Source organism: Indicator indicator, chromosome 4, assembly GCF_027791375.1.
Source record: "Indicator indicator isolate 239-I01 chromosome 4, UM_Iind_1.1, whole genome shotgun sequence".
Lineage (NCBI taxonomy): Eukaryota > Metazoa > Chordata > Aves > Piciformes > Indicatoridae > Indicator > Indicator indicator.
The window spans coordinates 28,105,500-28,131,562 of record NC_072013.1 but is presented as its reverse complement, the minus strand read 5'-3'; the positions used below and the strand labels follow the sequence as shown (position 1 = coordinate 28,131,562).

At 37.1% G+C, this 26,063-nt stretch overlaps 1 protein-coding gene across 3 annotated transcripts in view; it reads right to left on the bottom strand.

Annotated features, from left to right (window-relative positions):
• Positions 1-26,063, bottom strand: part of PPP2R5E (protein phosphatase 2 regulatory subunit B'epsilon) — a 71,441-nt gene that overhangs the window by 8,872 nt on the left and 36,506 nt on the right. For all 3 annotated transcript variants that reach the window (XM_054400323.1, XM_054400325.1, XM_054400324.1), the window contains exons 3-8: positions 20,089-20,285; positions 7,403-7,504; positions 5,290-5,382; positions 1,605-1,735; positions 1,460-1,519; positions 762-870 (exon numbers count right to left, since the gene is read on the bottom strand). In XM_054400323.1, coding sequence (XP_054256298.1) covers positions 762-870; positions 1,460-1,519; positions 1,605-1,735; positions 5,290-5,382; positions 7,403-7,504; positions 20,089-20,285 — 692 coding nt within the window. The remainder of the gene's footprint in view (positions 1-761; positions 871-1,459; positions 1,520-1,604; positions 1,736-5,289; positions 5,383-7,402; positions 7,505-20,088; positions 20,286-26,063) is intronic.

Sequence of the window (26,063 nt, the reverse complement as noted above, 5' to 3'; positions counted from 1 at the left end):
TGTGAAGTGTAAAGATTTAAAAAGTGAAGTTAGAACTTTTCTAACTTTTCTAGAAGCCACAAAGAAACTTTCTTTTGTTTTTCAAAAAGGACAGACTCAAGGCAAGATGCTATAGAGCATTCTCAAACTGCATCCAATTTTAAACTGAGATGCAAAGTTCACACTGTGCATACTCAAAGTTCAGTTCATTATAAACAATGGAACACATCACCAAAAAAATTAAGGTGACAAAGTAGCTTATACAATAAAAACCAGAACAATTTGGAATTCTAAATACATTTATACAATAAGCATTTTGAAGCTTCTGTTACTCTCCGAAACTGCATCTTTCTGTACATTCTATACATTGTCAAAAAGCATGAAAACTCTTATAAGATGAGCTGACAGTTAAAACCTGGAGTAACATTTAGAAATCACAGCTTTTTCAGCATAAGAAAGACTGCACTATCCAAACATCTGAGAGAAAGGCAACAAATACCACTTATCAGAGGAAAAATTACGTCATGAAATCTAAATGCAGCATTAAGAAATCTCTGAAGGAGAATCTCAGAAATTATGCAAAAATGTGGGTATTGGTATTCAGAAAGTTGTCATGGTGGAGATTCATCATGCAAAGCCTTTTAAATGAATTTTAAGGAAACACATTTTTTCCATATTTCAAACTTCCCCCTCCCCTTTTATGTGCTACACAATTATATTTCCACAGCAACTTAAAAAATATACCATTCTAATTAAGCAGAAAATATTTTTATAGTTTCTACCTGTGCATGGAAGAGTGATAAACTCCTGACAGTATGTAAAGGGATCAGCACCTTCACCAGAAACTGTTTATGCTCTGCCTTAAGAGGTAAAGCAAAACCATTGATAATACTAGAAAATAGAAGAGGAATACTTGTTAGTGTTATGACAGAAAGCATTCTTGAGGTCTAAATAAGCACTTTCTAGATTAAGATAATTTAGCAGACAGCGAATAAGTAGCAGGCCCATGTTATTTGTAAACAGGTACTGATTCTTGTCCAGCTTGATATGAGCAGTGCAGTACATATCTGGGTAGTAATCACACAAACAGCTGCACAAACCTGTTGCCAAACAGGTAAGACCTTCTCTCTGTGGTCTGTAAATTCATATAAGTAGGGTGTTCTTAGTAACTAACTTACCAGAAATACATTTATTTAAAATACTCACAGTATTAGTGTGCTCAAATTTATTACACAGCACGTTAAGGACGAGGTACGCAAATTTTACACACACAATCAATCCAACGCTTTTGGCTGTAACTTGCATCTAGTTATATACTCCTGGCAAAAACATGACAGAGATTTGCACATGGGCTTAAAGATGAGCATGTGTGCACATCTGTTTTCAGACTCAGGGCTTACACTAATACTTTTTCCAAATCTGATACTATTCTGATGTGTCCAGAAGGGAAGTTTCAGACAGATAATAAAGATTCATTTACCTTCCTAAAATTTCCAACAGTTCAGCTACGCCATTGAAGTGTTCAGTTTCATAAACAAATCTAAAAAAAGGGAAGTTAAATGTAAGTAAAAGATCAGTTTTCTAAAATGTTCGTTTAGGGAAAAGCACTTTCTTCCACAACTTACCGTAGAAAAATATTATTAATCTGTTTTCGGATAAATGCTCTAAGACCCAGAAACTTGCCATAAATTCTGTGCAAGACTGTTTTTAGGTAGTCTCGTTCTCGAGGATCTTCGCTGTCAAACAGCTCCAACAGCTGTGTTTAAAGGAAAGAGAGAACAGTAGACATTTACAAGTACGACACAGGCTCAGGACAGCACATGCATGTAAAAATGTGTTATCTGTGCTACCAAGGTGTAGGAATGCAGTATTTAAAGGTCTGGTTTCAGCTTAGCAATTTCCACTTTTGACATAAAACTTCGGAAATCTTCAAACGACTGATAAACTTTTGATTAACTGGCTCCAAAATGCTGTCTTTCTTCTCCCACAAAATAAATAAAATAAACTCTTAGATGTTGTCGCATCTACAAAGTAAGATAATTTGCCTCTTAATATCTAACCTTCAGTTCACCCTGCAGAACTAAAAGGCCCTCATTTGCTGTGATTCTTTGTTCCCACAACATTGTGCCATGGTCATATTTTTCTAATTGCTTGTCATTTGTATTATGAGCTCTTGAGCCTTCCTAGTGATTGTGTGGCCTTCACACTTTGGAAAGACTCAACAGTGAAGTCTATGCCAGCAATGGATCTGCTGTTAGAGGATCTCCCCCAGTCAAAGCAAATCAAAGCATCAGGGCAAAATTAATAATCCAAATCAAAATACCTTCAATACCACTATCAAAATGAACTTCAATACCCCATTTAAAAAAAACCAACCAAACAAAACATCCCCAACAACAAGAGATAACTCACCTTTAATAAGTAACTCTTAAATAAAAAATTTAAAAGAGCGAAATTATTATGTGTTTCTTAGACAAAGCCATCAGTGTCTTGTATTGCACAAAATATATCCTGAAATACTGAATTTGTCTCTAAGAATTAAGGCATGAAATGAGCAGAAGAAATACCACCCTGCAGATCTTTGTTCTATTCCCCTTGAATACTCTATCACAAAAAGTATAAGCTTGCCCTTACTCCTTCTTTGTCTTTTTTTGACACCACAACACTGGCTATACTGGCAGACATTTGTAATAAGTTAGAAGGTAAACAAAAAAAACCCAAGCCTCCCCCCAGCAAACGCACAGAAAATAGGGAAGCTTAAGGCACTAATCTTAAGCAAACAGTATTTCTCTTGCATGAAAAAGAAAGTAACTGTCAACCAGTACTTGACTTGCAAGAGAAAGGAAGACAGTTTGCTAAAGAGTTCTTACAAATGCGTAAGATGTCAGAGAATTATCACAGGAACAATAGAAAACAAAATTATCTTGGATTCACAAATATATAAATTATAAATATCTATTGTAAGCAGATGTCAGCATATGTATACTACCTATTAAACTGCTACGTAAGTTTGAGGAGGTGAAAAAGAAAAACTGACAGAAAAATGATTGCAGTTGTTAAGCTGTCTGGTATTTTGCTTTCTAACACTCAGGTTTAGGACTGATGTACGAATTCTTCTTCACTACTTTGCATGTTTCTGTAACTTGTCGTGAGGTCTCGCTATCTTTTCTTTGCAATAAGAATCTGAGGTAGGAACTTCATGAGGAAATTAAGAGGTTTGTCAGCTGTCCTCCAGAGGTTACAAACACATTGCTTTGCTCAATTAGTTCTATAGTTAAATAAATAAATAGTTGCCTCATCCTACCCCAAATCATAAATTTTACCCAAAGACAGCAAACAGCTGGAAACCCTTATGTTTTTAATTTCCTTATTGGATTACTTTTAGGAGTAAAATATTTGTATTTCCAGTTCTCTCACACAGATCCTCTGTGGAAACATTGCTGAACTAAGACTCAGTCTCTCACTGAAAATAAAAATTATTATTTTGGTATGTCCAATTCATTATTGGTTTCAACATTAAATTTTTATTTTTATGGATAAGCTGCAAGACTTCCATAATTTACGTGACTATTCTGACACTAAACATACATAGAAAAGGGAAATAAATTTTCCAAAATAGCAGCCTACATAACACAGACACTTGTGGATATATTTGAATAGTATGTCTCTTAGCAACCACTGCCAACCATTTCAGACTGTATATAAGCAGGCTTTATAAATGAACAGTTACACTCTTAAGAACAGCATTTTATCAAACCATACAGCAGAAAGCTAGAAAATATTTAAAAAAACCCAGGTAAACAAGTAAAAGCTTGGAAGATGCCCATTAAAAAAAACTATCACTTTCTCATACAGGCATTCTTTCTGCCGAGAAACACTTCATTGAAGTTACTTGAATATTTTAAAAAATAAAAGAAAAACCATAACAAATAAATTAATTTGGAAGAGAACTGATTTCAAAGATTGTGACATTTGTGTTGTCACTGTCATGAAACAAACGTAATTGTCTCAAACTGGTTTCCTATGTAAGTATCTGTAGTCACAGATTCTTAGGAGTTACCCTAGACACATAAGCACATGATGAAGTGGAAGGCCACTCCAGTTCCTACAGGCTGGACACAAACACATACACACAGGAATTTATCTATTTGCATGTAAATATAAGGCTCAACAGAACTTTTACAGAAAAAAGTGAATTTCAAATTGACACACTGTGCATAGCAATATATAAAAATGCATCAACTAACCATGTGCCAAGAACTTGGACATTCCTAGAATTCTGTTGGCCTCTTAATTATCACATCATACATTTTCAGATAGCGAGGTTTTAAAATCTCCTACTCCCTTCGTTCAGTAGATACCACACTTTCAGTAGTGGATTTAATAAGGACTAAATTTTTTTAAGTCCTTGTTTTAGACCCATTCTCCTGTGCCAAACTGTAGCAAGTTTGAATGCCTTGAAAGAGTGTGAGTGGGATGCTACCAGTCATGACTATGTTCAGCTGCATGTAAGAGCATTTAGGAATTACTTTCTCTGTATTTTGAAGTAGAACACAAGCATTCCTGTGTGGCCTAGCTTGTGCATAAGGAGACAGATACAGTATGTGCAAAACACTTGGCTGCCAGCTGACCCACTGACAGAGACCATCTCTTCCATTCAGCCATGAGCATGGCAAGCAAACAAGAAAAATAAAGCTACCCATTCTTTTCCAGTATTGTTTATTATCAATGCTACTTCTTCTTACATGCTTTTAATAGAGCTTGAACTTTCTATGGCCTTTTGATTTACTTCCTCAACAACCACTACAACATCACTGTTTTCAGTACTGTGCTGGGAATAGGTTTGTTAATGAACTTCTGCCCCTGTAGCCAGCCCTCCAGCAGACAAAAAAGGGAGTAATACTCTGCCCTTCCAACAGAAATATTTTAACAATATTAAGACACATTACAACCAGCATTTAAGTAGTCACTCTAGATAGCAGAATTTTTAGACTCATCGAGAGTAAACCTTTCATTTTTCAACAGATACCGTTTCAGCTCCCTCCCATAACCTATAAGTCAAATATTTTGATTAAGGTATCAAAACTAGAGTCAAACCAACTATTTTATATATCTATAGCAACAGAGACTGACATATAAACACACACACATTTCCCCTACCTCCACAGAATGAACACTCTTCGTTGTACAAGTTTGTTCAACCTTTTTCTGTTGCAAATAACATTATGATTTCAAATTCTAAACTAAATCTTTTTTAAGAGTCTTTTTTAAAAAGCAAAAGGAAGCCCCAAAGAAAACAGATCAGCTTACCTGCAATACAAATTTCTGATCTATGTACTTTTTGGCAATGCTGGGCTGAAATTCTTGGCTTTCCAAAAATCGTATGAAAAACTCATATACAAGCTGCAAATGAAGAAACAAAAACATGCTTAATGACTGGATTATTATTTGTATTTAAGTATTTACCTGAATTCTATTTTTTCTTTTAATTTACCTGAATACTAATCTTTCTATAGAGCAAAAGGTTAAGAAGTTTGTTTCTCCTTTATCAATTTGCTACCTTAAGAGACAGAACTAATTACAGGAGCTTCTAAGTTAGCTTTGCTTATTTAATTCCAGTCAAAGACATTCCATCACCAAGAACAGGCACTGCCCTGCCATCTTTTCATGCTTGTTATCATCTTGTAAAGCTTCCTAGAGTAATTGGAAAGTACATTTTAAACTGCCTTCTGAACTGCTAAGTCACATCAAATATAGACCCTATAATTCTGAAAGGGCTGGTGAAACAGCTGGAAATATTTAAATTATATTAGAAACTGCTTAGAGTAGCATTCTACTACAACTTAAAACACAGAAAAAGAATACAAACTGGAACTTATTCAGAAATTCCTAACTTACTGTAAAGATTAGCCTTAGGGCTGGAGAAAAGCCTGCTTACTTTCCTGCAGTTCAAGTGGGACAGCGACAGACTTTTCATTTAGTGGAGAAAAATAAAAGTATAAGAATCAGGCAAAAAGAATGGAAGTAAAACAGGAACTGCTGTGGCCTCCTGAGACAACAATTCTGACCTGTCATTGACTAGATGAGCTACCACCTACTAATTCTTTGCTGAACCTTTTCAAGAAGAGCAACCATTGAAGTTTTTTTTCCTTTTCTGACTTACATGAGTATGAGTATTGATAATGAAAGGAGAAAGGAAATTTAAAATTACATTATAAAATAATTTTTAAAACTTTCCCATTCAAAGCCCAATATACTGATGCTTTACATCTGTTTTCTCTGACTTCTAAAATGAGCAATAGGAAATCAAAAATCGGGAGAGAGGTTTAAGAAATACGACATGGGAAAAGTGACAGCTTACATAACTAATATTCATCAGGAAGTCAATTCCATCAACTCCTGACAAATACTTTGATGAATTTCTTCCTGACAATGGTAAATCATCCACTGGCTAAGAGATAACACCATTTCCATGTACATAATGACTTTTAAAACTACAGAAGTAGTATTAATGAACATAACAGCCATGTGTACCTGTACTGTCTCCAGACAGGTAGAGCTGTTCAGAGCTGCCTTGAATTTTTTTAATATTCTTAAATTTTGTGAAATTTAAATATAAATGAGGGATGAAAAGAGAGATTCTAAATTTGAAAGCACAAAAGGGTAAAACAAACTCTTACAGGCAAGGACTACTCATGCAACTGTCAAACAAAATCTTCATTTCAAGCTAAGATCAATTGTGCTCCTTTGCTCACCGAAACTCCCTGACTCCACCAACTGTTATTTAGGCAAGCTTCTAAATTTACTAATGGTCTAAGTCATCATTCTGACTAACACAGGCAGGATCTGCATCTATGTTTTCTGTAAAGGAATTTAATGCATTAGCATCAATGATGTTCCAGTATCAGTTTCTGTTCTTTGTTCAAAATGCCTTGGCACTTGAAATAGAGGAAGGGATGATACACAGTGGTTGAAAATGCATCCTGCTACAAACATCTCGACTCAGGGAAAGAAGGCTTAGATAGGGAAGTAGTTTCTCATCCATTTTTCTCATCGGCTGCCAACATCTGTGTACTTTTGTATGAAAATTAACTAGACTCGGTAAAACAACACTGCTAGCAGTGTCATCTCCACAATGCTCCTGCTGAAGCTGCTGAAAAAAACCCTTGTGTATCAGAGCAGTTTCTAAAGTAAAATAATTTTTTTTAATCAGTGAAGGGAAACAGGAATGAGGGACACCATCAATGCAATTTTGAAACAAAGCCTCAACATTTTGCAACCTCTCCAATCTTCATAAGCACAATATTAATAAATGTTAGTGCCTGACAGACAAGTTCTGATTCACAGGTTTAGAGAAACTGAGAAAATTATCAGACACATTAAGTTACGATTAACATTTCTTCTGAGATAAATAATAAAAAACCTGCAAATGCGGCCATGATGCCTCCAAGGTGGGCTCATCTTCTTCTGGATCAAATTCATTGCTGTCACTAGGTGGGAGAGTTCTGAAGATATTGCAAGATACCTGAAAAGTCAAATAAAGAATTATGAAAACTGTTTTTCAAGTAAATACTAGATTTCAGGAGTCTGGATGTCCATAGCTACTCTATCCTCCATCACACAAGCAGCAATTTTTTGCCTGCTATCTGACAAAATTATTCAGCAACAGCACAGATCTAAGGAACCTGTCATTTTACAAACCTGTCACCAGCCTTGGCTTTCCCGTCCCAGCAATTTTTGTTTCATCTTTCCACAGACACTCCAGCATTATCCAGCCTGCCACCAGTTCTGTGCACCACATTCTAGATGAGCCCAACAACATGTAGTCCCCAGTCCTGCTGGATATCAATGGGCTGAGAGCCAAGGCTGGTTAGAAGTTGCAGGAAATGTCACCAACATGCATTTATGAGTGTTCATATAACACCTGGTTATTTTCCTTTACACAGGGAAAACACTAATGATATCTGCTTAAGGTCTCATCTGTCAGCACTTGTTAAGAGTTGTCAGTGCTATTCACACATTATATGCCTGGACACTTTATGTCAAGTACAAAACTTGGTACTAAATGCAAGTAACAAATAGTAGTTGCTTGACAGCCTACATTTTATTTCATGGTTGATTCACTTTGCTTAATCTCATTTACAGGCATTTTGCTGAGACTGCCTTGGCTTTGTAAGGTTCATGCTATCAGCAAAGACTGAACCAGAGAGTTCCCTGGGTTAATTATAGGGCTGAATGGAGTGTACAGCTTATTATGCAGCAAATCTGATAAACTGCAAACATGCTGTAGGGCCTTTTCTGCACTTTGAAGGTGATGTTGTGCCTTCTTTGCACTCTGCTACTGCATTTGACCCATCTCTAAGCTGGTTAATCAAACAGCTAGGAAAAGCAGTCTGTTATCTCCTAATCCCGTCTATACATGACCCCTTCGTAGTAGTTCAGACAAACTAAGCTATTTAAGAAGCAAAACCAGTATGTGCTTCAACATCCTTATTCATTTTTCCAGCCTTTTACTTGCATAAATGTTTTAGTATTAGTCAGTAAGGCACATTTTCAATATCTTTGTGACTTAGTAGGAAAGGGCACTTTAAATCCAAGAGTTTAAACACAAGCAAACACTGATAAAACCAGACTGAGACAGACAGTCAAGTTTTAGGATTTGCAAGACAAATAGAGCAGATTCAGGTACTGCATAAACAGAAAGATAAAACAGCAAAAAAAAAAAATGGTAGGAAGGCACGTGTGGTGCATACCAGTGAGGAATATTTACTGAACACAAAGGAAAGACAAAAGAGTAAGAAAGGCAAACCAGTGAGCACAGAAAGAGGTCACACGGTTTTCTGCCTGGACTTTTTCCTTCTTGCCACAAGAGGGTGTTACAATAAAACATACTTGTACAGAAGCCTCCACCAAGTATATAAATCTCACATTTTCAAGTCGCATGGTTTTCAACCTTTACAGATACAGCACTTAGAAGCCTGTGCTGAGAGGTTCCACAAAGATTCCTGAGCTCCTCCTTCTAATATGATATGAAAAAGCAGGAAGAAAAGTGATCAGAATTAGCAGGGCAGAGTTGTTTCTGTGTTAGAGCAAAGTTGCAAAAGAGGGTGAACAGCCTAAAAGATTTGTAAATAAGAAGGGGGGGAAGCATACCTATTGGTGCCTTGGATTCAAATATATGGGATTCTGCAATACTTACTGAAGCATTTTTGGTTAATGCTTCACATTCAAAAATCCCAGCTTTCTCAGGACTTGGACCAAAACAGGGAACTAGTCATTCCACAGCTTTTTTTTTTTTTCCCCATTTTTTTTTCTTTTCTTTTTTCTTTTTACCCTGCTTTAAACTTCATTTGAATGCAGAAAGATTTTTTTCTGCAAATTTAACCATATATAAATTAATGAAACTTGTCCCAGCGGATTAAAGAAAATGTAATTGTTATCAGCTGATCTGTTTAGAAACTGAAATAAATATTAAATTATGGCACAAGCAAAACCTGCAAAGAGAAGTATACACTTTCAGAATAAAACTAAACTGAGAAATTCTTGGAAAATTCAAATTAAGTCAAACCAAGCCTCAAGCAGTTAGTACCAAGGCCTTAATAGCTTGACAGAAGCATGGAAGGCTTCAGCAACAATTAGTTAAGTGCCAGCACTGACACCTGAATCTTGAGCCTATAACAAAACCAGTAGGTCTTCTGGTGAGTGCCTATTGAAAAAAGGGCCGTCTCAAGGCAACTCAAAAGCAGATTTGTTGAATAAAATTGCTATAGAGGATTAAAGAAAATGCAAGCTAGAATATGGTCTGAGTATACAATTTGCTCTCTTTTATTATTTTTTTTTAAACACATTAGGAGTAAAGATAAGCTACATGAAGCCAAAATGCAGACACTCTCCTGAGAAGGACAGACAGAACAGGTTATCTTTAAGTGATTTCCCAGTTATTATAATTTTTAAAAGATAATGTGTGCCATTACAGTTACAGTAATCACCACAACACAGCATGACAGCTCATTTACATGCAGCATCAATTTACAGCATGCTTATCTAAACCAGTAGCCTCTGGGTGGCTAATGTTTATAAGCCTCTAAGGGAGAAGTGAAGGCAATAAGTTCTTCCATGCATGAACTGCCCATGCATGAACTGTACTTTCTAGAGACTTTGACAGCCACCACACAAAGATGAGAATATCAACTCTGGAAAGAGACAATTTTCTCAGATAGGCATAAAAGTAGGTGTTTATTCCTGGGCCCAAAATTCCTTCGGATGGATAGCTGAATCATTTCTCCTCTGACCTCTGTTGAATCATCAAGCCAAAGGACATCCCTGCCAGCCTGCATATACAGTCCCTGATGAGTCCTCCCCCATAGCCAACATAAATGACTACTGATCAATACTAACTTCCACCTTTCATTGATCAGGAAACGCCTCCAAGACCAGATGATATTTTTATAACACAAACCAGAACTCTAATATTCTAGAAAGTTTAAGCATGAAAGATCTCTCCTATTCTGTTCTCAAAGACATATGCAGGCTGCCCTCCATGACTGTCCCTTTCAGAAGTACACATCAAATCAGGTAAGGAAAAGTACATCACTGCTCCCTTGCTAACGCAGAATTTGAACACCCAAGTGCCAGAAATCAATTTATCAAATCAGTAAAATCTACCCAGGGCATTGAATATAAAATTTCCAAGATCAGGTTAGAAATCCTGAAAAAGAAATCCTTTCTTTTAATTGCAGCTGCCTAGAAATCTCTAAGTGCCATGTCGTTGTGTCTGTCAGGGACAACTCCAACCAAAAGCAAGACAAATGCTTTTCCAGATAATTACGAGTCAATATATCAATTCACTGAAAACAAGCAAGATTGCAAAGGCTACTCTGATACCCCCACATAGAACGAGCTGCAAGTTCTGCACAGATCTGATGACTGGTACCTGGCAATGCAAACCATGAATATAGAGTTCAAAGCAGCAAGCTTCAAGAAAGCTTTGATTTTATCACCACATTTATATTTGAAATAACTTTCCAAAAAGAAAGTACTAAGAGGCTTAAGTCTGAAATCAGGAATCAATGTTTGCAAAGTCCTCTCTTAGTCCCTCACTGGAGTGTTGTGAAAATGACAACACTGCAACAGAAGCACTTCACAAATTCAGTTGCAGCTCAGCGCTCCTACTCTGTGCTGTTTGAAACAAAGACTTTTATCAAAAACAGTTTTCCTGAATGGAATCTGAAATTAAAACATACATTCAGGGAAGCTTAATTTATTAGCTAGAGAAACCCAAGCTAAGTGAATACCCAATGAGCTCACAGGGAACACCTGTTCTTGTTGTCAGGATGTGAAACCATCCAAATAAACCCCATGCACATATGAAATTGAAACAGAGTATCTCTGCACACACAATGTTTAAACTATTGTGCAAATTAAGAGCATACACTAACAATCAAATTGAATTATGCCATAACGTAAAGCCATGCAAACTGGGAGACAAAAATGGCCCCTGGAACAGACACTAAACTTCTTCTAAAATATGTCTGCACCTAGGCTGTTTGGTTTGGTTTTTTGGGATTTTACATTTTAGTTACGGATTTAGATATTTTAGAGCCTCATTTTACTACTGCAATATCGCTCAGTTATAACATCTCAATATAAACCATTGAACTGTTCCCAGAATTTTGACTAGAGTACCTCTTGCAAAAAGTAGTATCTAATTTTATCTTAAAAGATTGTAAGTGATTCCATCCTGAAGTTCTAGCACTAATTACAGCAAAGTTTCTGGTTTCAAGGCTGAATTTTCCTGATTCCCCATTGGTTCTCATTAAACCACCAGACCTCTTCTACATCTGTATATATATTTACTTATGCAGCATCTATTTATATATAGGTATTTTTAAAGAGATGGCACTTCTCAACCTCCATGTTCCTACATGGAAAGACAGAGCTTCTGAACCCAGACAGTTGTTGGTTATACTCTTTGTATTTAATCCTGTGATTGTTTTTCCTTCCTTCCTTTGAGCTTCCAACTGTGCACAAGTATACTGGGGTGCATGTAAAAAGCCAAACCATGACCCTCTTGTTTTTTCCTGCACACTGCCATTTCGATTTATAAACATTCACTTCTTTGAACAGTGCACTGTAGCAGAAACTCATATTAATATACTCCTAATAGTAATCCACAATGTCCAGGTCCTTTTCTGCACCACTGCTTGCCTGAATACAGTCTTTCAGGGCTTAATATTAAATGTCTTCTTTTTGCCTTGCAGCATTACTTTTGACTTTGCTGTATTAAAATGAATTACACAGGACTGTGAACAGTCAACAATCCAGACCACAAGGTGGGGAGATGATGGTTCTTTTCATTTTTTCATGACCTCTAAGTCTTCTAAAATTCAATCAATAACCTGCAAGAATTTAGCTCTACATCAGGGCTCCTACACTTTTTAGCTTAGTATCACCCAAGCAACAAAACTGAGATCCTTAGCCAATGCCTCTCTTGATACAGAAGTGCAATAGGAGCAAGTCTATAGAAGAAAAGAGATGGTGCTCAGGTGCAACATCTACGGTACCTATGTCTGGAGGGAGGACTTTCTAGTTAAGAGACTTCTTGCAGTGAAATCCATTAGGCAAACTGGAAAGCATTAGGTACACTCATGGAGTGGACATTTTCTTTAAAAGGAACTTAATTTACAAACCTTAAGACTTCTTTATAACAAGCATCAAAGTCAAGGGAGAACAGAGATGAGATCCACTTCAAGATGACACTTGCATTCTGAGTTTTAAGTGCTACCACAGACCCCATGGCTAGGCAGCACCCTTCTTGCTACTGGGCACGAGCTCTGGGATTCCACTCTGTGTCACCTAGGCCCAAACTACAACAGGTTACCCTACTAGTCACAACCCTTTTCATTGCTATCTCCATGTAATTATGTTTTGAGATGAGCCAATGGTACAGTTATTTATTGAATGTGTGCACAGATAATTCTATACAATACAATCTAAAACATCACAGCATGAACTCTTTGACAAACTAAAGCAAAGTACCAGCACAAAGAGCTCCCCATCTCTAGAGCAGGCATTGGATCAAGTGAAAGCCTGCCAATACATGAAGTTGAACTCTGGACAGCATTACAAAACTCACGCTGTCTCAGACTACAAATGGAAGAACAAACAATTCAATATGCTAGAAAACAATCCCTGAGAAGATTCGCATTGTGCTTACCTAAAAACACAATGCTCATACGGTAACTAAAAAGATGACACAGTCAAAATGCGGGGAGAGAGGGAGTGTGCAACAAAATTACTTCTTGTAACAATAACAGTTTTTCCAGTTTATTTCTTTGCTTGAGACCTAGTCACTGTACTATTATGCAGATGAAGTCTGACAAATGAAAGGTCTATGTAACCACCAGGAGGAATAATGGATACTGGGAAATGTAATTACATACTGTCGGGAAAAATTATTAGGGACAACTACTGCAAGAGAAGCTGCCTCCAACTGATTTTTTGAGAGTATAGAACATTGGAGTCTCTGCTTTTAATAAGTATTGTAGGGTTTGTACAAGCTAGGTGTTTAAGAATGTGAACAATAAAAAGCATCTAATGGAGGAATTTGGAAATCATGCATAAAAGAAAAACCAAAGTCAGATTCTTTCCTTGCTTTAACAGAATTGATAACCTTCATGTTAAAGAAACAAGAACAGAATTTACAGTAAGATCTATTTTAAATTTCTTTTCATCAATAGCATGCTTGGTCTATCACGGCTGTACCTGCAAGGCAATTTTTAATCAAAGTTCATTTTGGAGTGGGGAGATGCTGTCAAAGAATATTACACCTTCATTTCAGCATTTCAGCATTCAGGTTTCAAAACAAGCTGGTCAGCTTTCACTGATCCAAGCTGAGTTTGTTCCCAAATATTTTACAGAATTCTTGAAGTTATATAAAATTCATAATAGGAAAGAAACATCTATCAATTCTTTTAAGAATATATGATATGATGAATAATATTTTGAGTTGAAGAGAAATAAAGAAATTCATATGCTCTCATATCTTTAATACAAGAAACAACAGGAACATATGTACAGGGGTCTTGCTAAATCAAAAAAGTAAGACTGAATATAGGTAAACTTGCATTAAGTTCTCTATTCAAGAACATTTTAACATGAAAAAACCTGAACAGCATGAACATTTAGCAAGCAGGATGTCATACTTATTCATAAGCTACAGAAAATAAAGAATATCATAATGTTTATGAAGTCTACAGCTAGAATGCTTCTAAAAATAGGTTCCTTAACATGATAAAAAAATCATGACTTAGTAAGATACTCTTTATGTTTAACAAGTCTGGTATAAACAAACTCCTGATCAGACTCTGGCCTCATATCTGTTGAGACAAATCTGCTGCAAAAGGAATGCAATCCCTCTAGATTTGTCAGTAGAAAGAAGAAGAAAAAACAAAAACAAAAACAAACCTGACCTTTGAAATACAAATTTTGGTATTTATTTGGGTATTCATTTAATAAAGTTTCTTTCTCTGTGTTGCTCAACGCAGCTTCTGAGCCACAGAACAACTAATACCATGTTTCACTTTGACTGTAGAGATTACAGTCTCATGTAACTTGATTCATCATTACAGAAAAGATAAAGCCAAGGGCATTTCTAGACTTAAAAGAGAGGAGAACAAAGTAATACTATTCTGTTCTAAAAGATTTATCTTAGAAAGTTTTATTAGCCATTTCTTACAGGCTGGCAACTGTCCACAGATATTGCATAAGCATCACAGTAAAGGTCAGAGGTTGTGTTTACAATATTTGAAGCAGCAAGTAGGAGAACTGAAACACTGCTCACCAACAAAAAGATCCATCCAGATTTCTCCATTTAACAGTTTGTCAATTTTTGCCATCTGATTTTTTTTTTAAATAGAAGAAATCAGTTTCCTCAATCTATGTCTTAATATCCCAAAGCACAAAAAGCTCTACTAGATACACCCTTTAGGATACCACAGATAATAACAAACATTTATTTCTTTCAACTAGCATTGTTTTATCTACCAGCAAAATCAGGATCATTACTCTAAGCTTCCACATTTTGTTCGGACAGGAACAAATTTTAGATTAAGTGTCCAATTACTGGCTCATAAAGTCACATTACTGCCATTTCCTTCTTAGCAGAGTGGAGTTTAATTGGCAAGGGCCTTTTTTTCTTAAGACTAGCCTAATTCTAAAGAATGTCATATGTCCTTCTGAACAACACATCAAACTGCTGGCAAAGCACACTGAGCAATACCCTCTTGAATAAACCTGTCCAGCTTACAACCATTAACACAAATCCCAACTGCTCTTCCCATCAACTGATATTGATGATAGCGACAAGACCACTGCAAGCCTGCTCTGGTGGCCATTAGTAAATTCAATTTTTTTGTTACTTTTAAAAATAACCAATAATATCTCAAACACTTCCGTATACATCAAGCTGAAAAGAGTGGTTTAAAGAAGCAGGGATGCACACAGATTGACAAATAGCCAAATAATTTCATCTTTAGCTATATACAACATCCTATCATATGCTCAAGAGAACAAGATGAAAGTATCTGATATTATGAGTTGGGATTATGGTTTTAATGGCATGAATTTAGGACAACTGGCAGTAAAAATATACCAGAGCTGTTATGCTGGCTACCACAAATGACTGTTTTTCAAATCCTTACATCATCCATACTGCGTTTTAGAAGTAATAAAAAGTATCAGAAGTAGTTAAAAATATCAAGAATTTTAGAGGCAAAATTTTTCTATCCTAGTATCTCTAAAGCCAAACTCTTTTGGGTCATGAACAGAAAACATTAATATACACATATGTTATAAAACTTTAAAACAAAAAAGGGCTCTTCCACAGGTATCACTTTGGACAACTTAGATAATTAAGGTAATAAAGCACTTCAGTGACTAATCCTTCTTTATAAGTATTAGCAACATTTTAAGCTTCAAGTTCAGACCAGCGTGTCTTTTTCTGCTTTTAAACAATGCCAAAACGCAGAAAACAGCTTCTTTCTTTTTCACCTGTTTACAGTACTTTGCTTCACTAGCCCAAAGGGTTAATCAGGAAATACTATTTCCTGGATTCATAACCACTAAACATAACAGTGAGGAGACCATCTAATGGGACAAAGAAGACTTGTGCTCCATTTTGATCAGTTTAATGATACTTGGTCTTTCAGTCAAAACACTCCCATGACGTTTGTGGCACACAGTCAATGGGAACACTGATGTGGTCAGGACATAGATATTGCTCTTTTCTTCACTATGACAGGCCAGAGATTGTCAGCTTGACAGCTTCTTTGTGAACACAGTTGGAGACCTAGATAAAAATTCTCAAAAGTAGATAAATGTGGCAGTTGCACTCAGGAAGCCAACTATGTACAATTAAGTCTGTCTCCATACATGATTATGGGCACAATGCTGTGTAAAACAAGAACATTCACTTACTGCAACGAGCAAGTTACACTGAACATGGTACTTCAACAAAGTGCCCAATGCTATTCACCAGGTAGTATGTGCTGAAACTTATTTTATATAATATTAGGAGCAATATCTTTCCCTGTAGGGCCTGTATAACTGCACTCAAAAATATAGGCAGAAACTAGATGGAAAACCAGCACTTTTACCAGATAGCATATCTGTAAAACACAAAATGCCTGCCACACACAAAAGCCCTGATGTTGTGGGTTAGTAGAAACACTCCATTAGCATTCATTGGGATGATCAACAGAAATCATTCATGCATTTGCCATGGATTCGCTCACACAAATTCAATACCAGAGTGCAGCATTCTGCCCGCATGGAATAAAACCACCGAAGTGGATTTCCAAGAGCACATGCACCAAGAATGCTGCTTGTTGTGACAGGCACAATTAGGTATCTCCAGCTTTCCAACATCTTACACCTTCAGCAAAGCAGAGGTGACAGCAGCAGGCTCAAATTTCGCACAAAATTTAAATACTACCCCTTTCCAAGGAAATTCTTTAGGAAAAAACATCACAAAAAAAAATCACAGAATGCCAGGTTGCAAGGGACACCAATGATCACCCGGTCCAACCTGGCTAGGTGATAACCCAGAACCCTGTCAGGCTGAGTCTTAAAACTGTCTGATGTGGGACAATCCACTGCTTCCTTTGGGAGATTATTCCAATGTCTATGTGTTATCCTGGTGAAAAAATTTCTTCTGGATTCCAATCAGAATCTCCTCAGGAGTAACTTGTACCCATTGTCCTGTGATCATTCTCATGATCCTTCTCTGGACACTTTCCAGCCTGTCTGCATCTTTTGTGTACAAGGACCAAAACTGCATGCAGTACTCCAGGTGTGTGGTATGACAAGCACTGTGTAGACCAGGATAATAATTTCTTTATCTCTGCTGGTAATGCATCCCCAGGTTATGTGTTCCCAGGTGCAAGACTCCACAATTGTCCCCACTGAACTTCATGAGGTTCTTGCTTGGCCACTCATTCAGCCTGTCCAGCTCCTCCTAGAGGGTAGTTCTCCCTTCTGGAGTGTCAGCCTCCCCAGTCATTTTGGTGTCATCAGCAAACTTCATCATGGTGCTCTTGATCCAAACATCCAGATCACTTACGAAGATACTGAACAGCACTGGGCCCAATACTGATCCCTGAGAGACCTCACTTGTGACTGGCTGCCAGGTTGAGAAATAACTATTTACTACCACCCCCTGGGTAAGGTCTGTTAGCCAGTTCCTCACCCATCGCACAGACCACCTATCAGGCCACAATGTATCAGTTTCTCTACAAGTAGGTTGTGGGGGACACTCAACTGCTGGCTCTGCATCAAACGTGGAAGTTACTTTGTTATAGAAGGAGGTCAGGTTTGTCAAGCATGATCTACCCCTGCGGACTCCATGTTGGCTTTTCCCAATCATGTGCTTCAGTTGACATGTCCACCTCCCTAATTACTCAGCTATCTTTTTATTTGTAAAAAATCAAATATAGGTAGTCAGAAGCCACTGAGTAGCCAGATACAGGACTTCAAGTATATTTTCAGTCCTCCCTTACATAAGTACCCTGATACCAAGAACATAGCTCATGTTCAGCACTGGAGGACAAATGCAAGGCAGAAGAAAGAAGCAGCATCACATAATGCAACAAAAGAATCAGGGAAATATTGGACAAAATATTAGCCTAGTTTTCCGTCAAACATGAGCAACCTGAAACCGGAATTATTGAAGCTCCCTTAGCAAATATCTGTGAAATCCACTAGGAAAATTCAGACTCTGCCTTTACTTCCAGTGACTCCTACCTATCATAGTTACAGACTATATTTAAGAAAATTATTTAAAAACCATACTTTTCAAACTATTTAGGGAATGCATCAGTTCCTCAAGACAAAAATTGGTTTGTAAAATCAATATAAGTGCAGGGACAGTAGCACATGCTAGTAAAGGGCTTTTGCTTTTTTTCTACAGTTCAAGTTTGGATTGCTTCACAGGTTATGATTTATGATTCAAATTGAACTTTGTGAGCAATTACAGATCAATTCTTCTTCCTTGGGGCCCAACCTAAGACAACACTAACTTGCAGAGTCTTTATTCTACAGTTATTTACTGTTGCAGCAATAAACAACTATAACCAAAGCCAAAGTGAGAATATAACCTCAGTAGCAGACTTTTAAACAAAACAAACAACAACAAGGAAAAAAACCTAATTCTCCCAGTGGGTGAATTTGGAGGCATCTTCGACACACAGAAACATAACTAAATTTTATAGAAGTAACCTGTGCATCGGTGTCCTGTCTATACAAAGGTCATGACATAATTTGTTCATCACAAGGGGTACAAGTAAGATTAAGCTAACCTTTGCAAATCATTTAAATACTACAGCACAGCACCAGCAGAAGAATTCAGCACAGAACTAGTACTTCTGTATTCAGACTGGCGTTCAAATTGTGCATTAGACCACACGCTGAACAAGTAACACCACAGACTGAAAAGCAGTTCATTCAGAAGATTGGCCCAACACAGAAGCGAGAAAGGGAAGGTGAGGGAGAAGGGGAAGAATCTGATCATGTACTTACACACCTTCTGACAATGCACACACACAAAGAAGCCATATTAAGATTTTTCCATATACACTTATAATCCAGTTTGTTTGTTTGTTGGGGGTTTTTCCCATTATTAACTGCTTGATCATTCTGTCACAATTTACAGCTTTTTTTATATATTACAGACAAGCAAGAAAGCACAAGTCTGAGTGTCATAAAAGAAGGAGTATATATAATGTATTATAAAATCTATTCACGTTTTTCTTCTTACAGCACACAGCCAATGGATTCCACAACCACTCAGTACTATTAGGAAACCAGCATCATATCTCTATTTAACTCACTGCCTTCTAAGCTAGGTAACAGGTTATAAGGGTTCTGCATGGTAGTACAGAACAAACATTTTAAAGCAGTGGTTGATTTATCCAATTGCAATGAACATTCTTCACCAGTCAGTATCTTGTACTGTTTCCACATTTACACTGGAAACACTATTATTTGAAAATTTATATACACGAGGCTTTATTGTTGTGCAATTCTGCTCACCCTAATGGCAGCTGCTATGAATCCACATAATACAACCAGGAAATTCTCACACTGATTCTGTGCAACTTTTTAAACATCAATTATTTAAAAATCATTATCCGTGCATACTTTAAGCTATCTCTGCCTAAAGTACACACTCTAGAGCTTGGATTAAGTTCAAAGAAAGATAGGAAACTTGAAAAAATTATTCTATTATTTATACTGCGGACAAGAGGAAGGGTAGGTGGGTGGAAATGTGAGGAACTCTGATTTTATGGCTTCTGGCTTTCTCCATTAGGAAACAATCCAGATTTCCTTTCATACACTTGTGACACTATAATAACCATCATCTACATGACTTTAACTAAGCATATATAAAAATTAATATTTTTGTCTTTGGAGAATTATCCCCAAGTGATGTCTAGTAGAAAATACAACCAAAGGCCTCATTTAATCCACCTCCTCCAGGGTTCAATTTCGCCCACAATGCGTAACTAGAATTGCAAGTGGATTTAAAGAGACCATGAGAAAGAAGTAACTCACCATTCTAACTACTTCAGGGTAAGTCTGCTCTGTCAAACAGCCTCTGCTTATTGTAATGTAGTCCACCAGTTCATTAAGAGTGGAGCGCTTGTATTCTTTCATTTTAAGGTCTGAAAGCGTGTCCATGAAGTCAAAAATGACACAGCACTGTTGAAGTTTCTTTAGGAACAGTTCAGGCTGCTCTGAAGATGGAACGTCTATGAAACAAGAAAGGAAATCTTTGTGAGTCTGGCATCTTATTTTACAAAACAGGATTCTTTTTGAAGATCAGTTTCAAAGGAAAGCAACATTCATACAATTTTTTGTAAAACAGAGCTCAGATTAACAAATGCACCCATTATAGAAACTTTATTACTATTGTGTGATTGAGATCTTGAACAATATGTTATAGAAGTATTTTAATCATTACCCGCTATTAAGAAAATTAAGTTCCCAGAAAAAGTCCAGGCTTAAGTGGAGAATGCAAACACAATATCATTCAAGACTTAATTCTACCATATACCACTATTTTCATCAGAGGGTAACATTCACCATTGTTAACTTGCACTCCAAAGAACAATGAAAGAACTGTCAAATAGATCAAACTTGATTAATTTATATTTCTACGAACATTATCATTTATAACTTTAGACAAATACACATAAATACATATATGAATAATTAGCAAAACTGTAACTCTGCAAACAACTTTTCAGATTCGATCATTATCCCCATGTTGACACTTTCCATAGCAAAATCAATTTTCCTGGAACACAGTGAGAATTTTTTTGATGTGCTATGAACACACAACATGCGTTAATAGAAAAATCTTCACACAAGATAATGCATGTGCTTGACCAACAAAGAAAGCAGAATGTCCTGCTTAATATTCTGCTCTTTCTTACTTCCCAGCAGATAAGAGACCTAACAATAAAATGAACTCAAAATTTTTGGTGTTTTGTTAATTTAACAACTGTATCAAAAGTATACAAAGATTGGTTTACCCAATGCTCACATATGGAAGAGGGTACTAATAGGCAGAAAGTTGCAGAAATGAAGCATGTCCCAAGACTAGAGGACACTTCACTTGCTTTGATCTACCTTTTTTGGTTTTTAGAGGCACAGAATTCAGTGAATGACCAGTACCGCATGTAAAAGAAAACATTTGCTAATTTCAACAACAACAAAACCTTGAAATAGTAAAAAATTGATTTTTTTATTGGTTAAAACCTGGACATAGTAGTAAAAAGTCAACCTAAGATGGAACTTTAAGACACAAGAGTATGTCAAAAGTTAAAGAATATTTCATGAACACTGGAAGCTGTTAGTAGCTGTGTAATAGTTTTAAGGACAAAAGTATCATGAACCTGTTTTAATTAAAACCACGCATACAACTGTTATTGGTTTCAAGTTCAAAAGACCTATGAGATGTTACAAGGTCACAGCAGAAAGCTACATTGCTTTAAAAAGTACTGATATGACCCCAAAGCACTTCACCTCAGCTGCCTGCAGTGCTTAATCACTGAGAAGGACAAATATGGACCGCAGTACAAATAAAGATGCTACATGCCTCCTGGCTTGACATGGTAAAGCACAACACTTCTCTCAACCTCCTTCCACTTACAGCACTGTGGCAAAAGCAGGATTCAATAGGTTAGCAAAGTGCATTGTGCAAAGAATAACCAAGATCTTGACAAATTTCTGTTGACCACACGAGGCAGCACACAGCAACATCAAAGGGTATGCTCTACGATAGCTTTAACCAAAGGAAATCAAAGATGACGAAAAAGTAATATATGACACCACACTTCCTATCACTGTAATTGTTCACCCCATTTTCCCACAACCTATATTCATCTGTGTCAGAAAAGATGCAGGAAACACGGTTCTGCAGAGCTCCAACAAGAAGAGCTATATTGGAGAAGAACCCCCCACTAAAGCCCTCTGGAAAAACTGCAGGTCCCCAAAACAGGTCATCCTAAAGATGGCCAGGTCTCTTGCATACATCCAAACACCTCACAGCAGGCAGTGCGGAAACCTAAGATAAACCCAGAGTCATAGAAAGTCAGCAGCCCTCACCCACGACAAAAACGACTGCTTCTATTAGCAACCTAAGGTTACAGACTTAGAAGAGATAAAGGGCCTGGGGAAGCGAAGTACTTGTGACTGCTACTTGATTACCTTCCTTCAGACAAAGGAGAATGGACTTCAGAATTCACTTATTAGCTAGCAGACAGCAATTGATTAAAAATTTCTTTGATTAATTAATTGATTAAAAATTTCTTCTGAATGACAGACTGTAAATGAAAGCTTAAAAACAAGCAAACAAAAAAAGAAGATATAAAAGTGCAATCAAACTGATCACTTTTCAAGACTATTATGTTTAATTCTAACTTCTGCTCTGTACTGAGTTGGGGGGGGGGAAGGAGGCTTCTGTAAGAAGCTACTAGAAGCTTCACTTATTGTGTGACAGTGCCAATGTCAGCTGGCTCCAAGACAGATCTGCTGCTGGCCAAGGTGAAGTCCAAGCCCAGCTGTGATGGTGGTAGTATGTCTCAGATAACATATTTAAGAAGGGCAATAAAAACTTCACAATGGCAGTTGCAGCCAAAGAGAGGAGTCAGAATATATGAGAAACAGCTCTGCAGACACAAAGGTCATTGAAGAAAAAGAGGAAGGAGGTGCTCCAGGTGCAGAGCAGAGATTCCCCTGGTGAGGCAGGCTATCCATTCCCCTGCAGCCCATGGAGGTTAAAAGTGGAGCAAACACCCATCTGCAGCTTGTGGAGGACCCCACGCCAGAGCAGGTGGATGACCAAAGGAGGCTGTGACCTCATGGAAAGCCTGTGCTGGAGAAGGCTCCTGGCAAGACCTGGGGACCCATGGACAGAGGAGCCCATACTGGAGGGACTGTGGCAGGACTTGAGACTCCCGCATGGTACCATGAGGTATCCATGTTGGAGCAGTCTGTTCCTGAAGGACTGAATCCCATGGAAGGGATCCATGCTGGAGCAGCTCATGAAGAACTGCAGCCTGTGTGAAGGACTCAAGATGGAAAAGTTAATGGAAGACTCTCTCCCATGGGAGAGACCCCATGCTGGAGCAGGGGAAGAGTGTGAGGAGTCCTCCCCCCAGAAAGAGCAGCAGAAACAACCTGTGATGAACTGACCACAACCCTTTTTCTCTCCCCTCTCCAGCTAGGCACCTGGCATCCAGCTAACATCAATCCAACATATACTTATGCTATCTACAATCCCACATAGAGCATGAAAACACTAAAGTGGTATCAGTAAAATCTATGATGTTATATGAACATAATGGGTTTGGTTGCATTGTTCTACATGCTCTGCACACATTTTCATTGACTGACAAGGATATCCTAGTCAAAGAAAAACATGGGCTGAAATAAATGGGGATCTATTAAAATAAAATTCAGCACAAGTAATAACCAGACTCAACTGACTCAAGATTACACTCATGTTAAGGTACGGTTGGTATTTAAAAAAAATAAATTGGACAATTACTAAAGCATTAAAAATAAAAGTTTCTTTTTTTCCTCCCATTAAGTATCTGGAGGTGTGGGAACAAAACAAAAAAATATAATTAAATTCTTTTCAAGAAAAACCACTCTAGAACACTATACGATTTCATGCCAGCATAACTACATCAACAAGCCATGCAAACTACAGAGGCAGACTAAAAAAAAATTAAAAAAAAAAACCCCAAACACAAAAACCCTACCACACAACAACCAACCAACCAACCCAATCAAAAAACCCACAAACAAACAAAACCCCTTGAAGTCTCCACAAAATAAAATCATAAAACCCAAGTTTTCTGGTCATATCTGCTTTCCTTCATTAAGCATTAAGTTCTAACACCACAAAAACAAAATTGCAAGAAGTTTCATACAATAACATTTCTTCTTATTGTTCTTTGGGGTACCTTTGGAACAGGGAAGCAATACCTAGGGTTTTATTACTTGGAAACAAAAAAACATAGGAAAGTAAATTCTAGGGGGTTCTAATACACACAGCATAAGCAAAGGGCAGCAGAAATCAATAAAACCAGTACTGCAGCCTTCCCACAGGCATTATGCCATTAACTGGTATCAGATTTGGATTTTTTTTTTTTTTTGTGGTGGTGGTGGACTCTGGGGTGTTGTTTTGGGGTTGGGTTTTTTTTGTGTTTTCTTTAATCCTTTAACATCTCTTTCAAGCTGTACAAACCTTACCAAAAGGTCTCTAATGGACTTCCCAACCCACCTTCACACCACTAGTTGGAGTAGAGAAGGCACTGGTACTTAGGGTACTTGCCTATTGAGCTTCAAGCAGAACTCAATCCTGTAATTCAATGACTTGAAATGAAACACATAGTTCATTACAGTTGTTCATAGTTGGCGAAAAACAGCAGACAGATGCTCAGAACTTGTAATGAATTTTGCAACATTTTGCTCTTCTTCTAACACACAGCCAAATATTTAGGCCCCTAAATTTAACAACTTTCAATATTACCATTTAATCAAATTTCAGTTGGGAAAACTAAAAATTGAGCAACTGCTCTATTAAGTCAGTGTAAATACCTAGACTACTTTAATAATCCACAAAATAAAATCAAACTGACACCACTAAGTAACACAAGATTTGAATCTAATGCACATGAGAGTACACATCCATTAAAATCAAAATTTGAAGAAAGGTCAACTTCTGCCTGGGCTTGACTGTGAGAGCTCTCCTCATTTACAGAAGGTCTTTGCTACAAGTAAATTTTCAGGCTTGTCAGTTTTGTCCTTAACCATTTAAAACTGCACAGAACTTGTGACATGCACTGAGCTTTTGACATTCACAGATTCAAAGGGAAATTGGCTGAATGAAAGTAGATACTAACACATCTAAGCAATAATCAAGACAGAATCAGAGCTTTTAACAAAATTAAGTGTTTTATAAAGTTATCAGAAAAGTTAACAGAAAGTACTGCAATTTTATTTCAGGCACAGAGCAGTAATTGTTACTGCAAAGGCTGAAATACTAATTCTAAAATGGCCAAGACAATTCAGTTTGTGTTTTTACGACCTTTTTTCCAGAATAATCCTAATCCAACCAGCCCATCCTTATCAGTCATCTCTGCAGTCTCTGCCCCCTGTATCCTTTTATCAAATAAAGACATAACAATTTGAAAGCACACTTTTAGTGCAAGTCTAACACAGATTAAAAAAATAATGTTTATCCAGGATTCATATTTAAAGTAATTTACAAGCAACTGATTGTGCATCAATATAAAAACAAAAACTATGCATGAGACCAGCAAAATTGCATCCAGAGAGATGAGCTATGGTTCTCCTCTCAGTGAAAAGCCAAGAAGGGTGAGATACTGAACACCTGGATCAGTTGCCTGATCCACTCTAGCCTGTAGTTTTGCTTTGAGGGGTATAATGCCAGGAAATGAAGAGGAGGGCAGGGATTTTGCCGTTTAAACCACCACAGCAACCGTAAGGAAAAGTCACAGGATTGCAAACAGAACACAGCATAGGGCCTAGAATTAGGGGAAGGGGGGAAAAAAGTGTGGATTACATTAAGCAAAAGTAGGCTATGCTCACGTTGTAGACATGGAACTTAAGGACATGGTTTAATGGCCATAGCAGTGTCAGGTTGATGGTTGGACTCAATCATCTTTGAAGTCTTTTCCAACTAAAACAATTCTATGATTCTATTCTATACACTATCCTGCAGACACATATGTACTATCACAACACATCCTAATAATTAAAGAATGCCCTCAGAATAGCTGTTTCTTCCAGTATATACGCTACTGTTATTAAATAGCTTGAAGATGACATTTATAGAACTAGTACTGTCGTCTTGTATGATAGTAAAAGCAAACACCCCATCAAGCATGAAGAATAAAGCATGTACTAAAAACTGAAGTATGTCTAGAATGGATGATAGATTAATAACCTTAAGACCTTCTTTAATTTCGCAACATCTGAGAGCTCTGTAT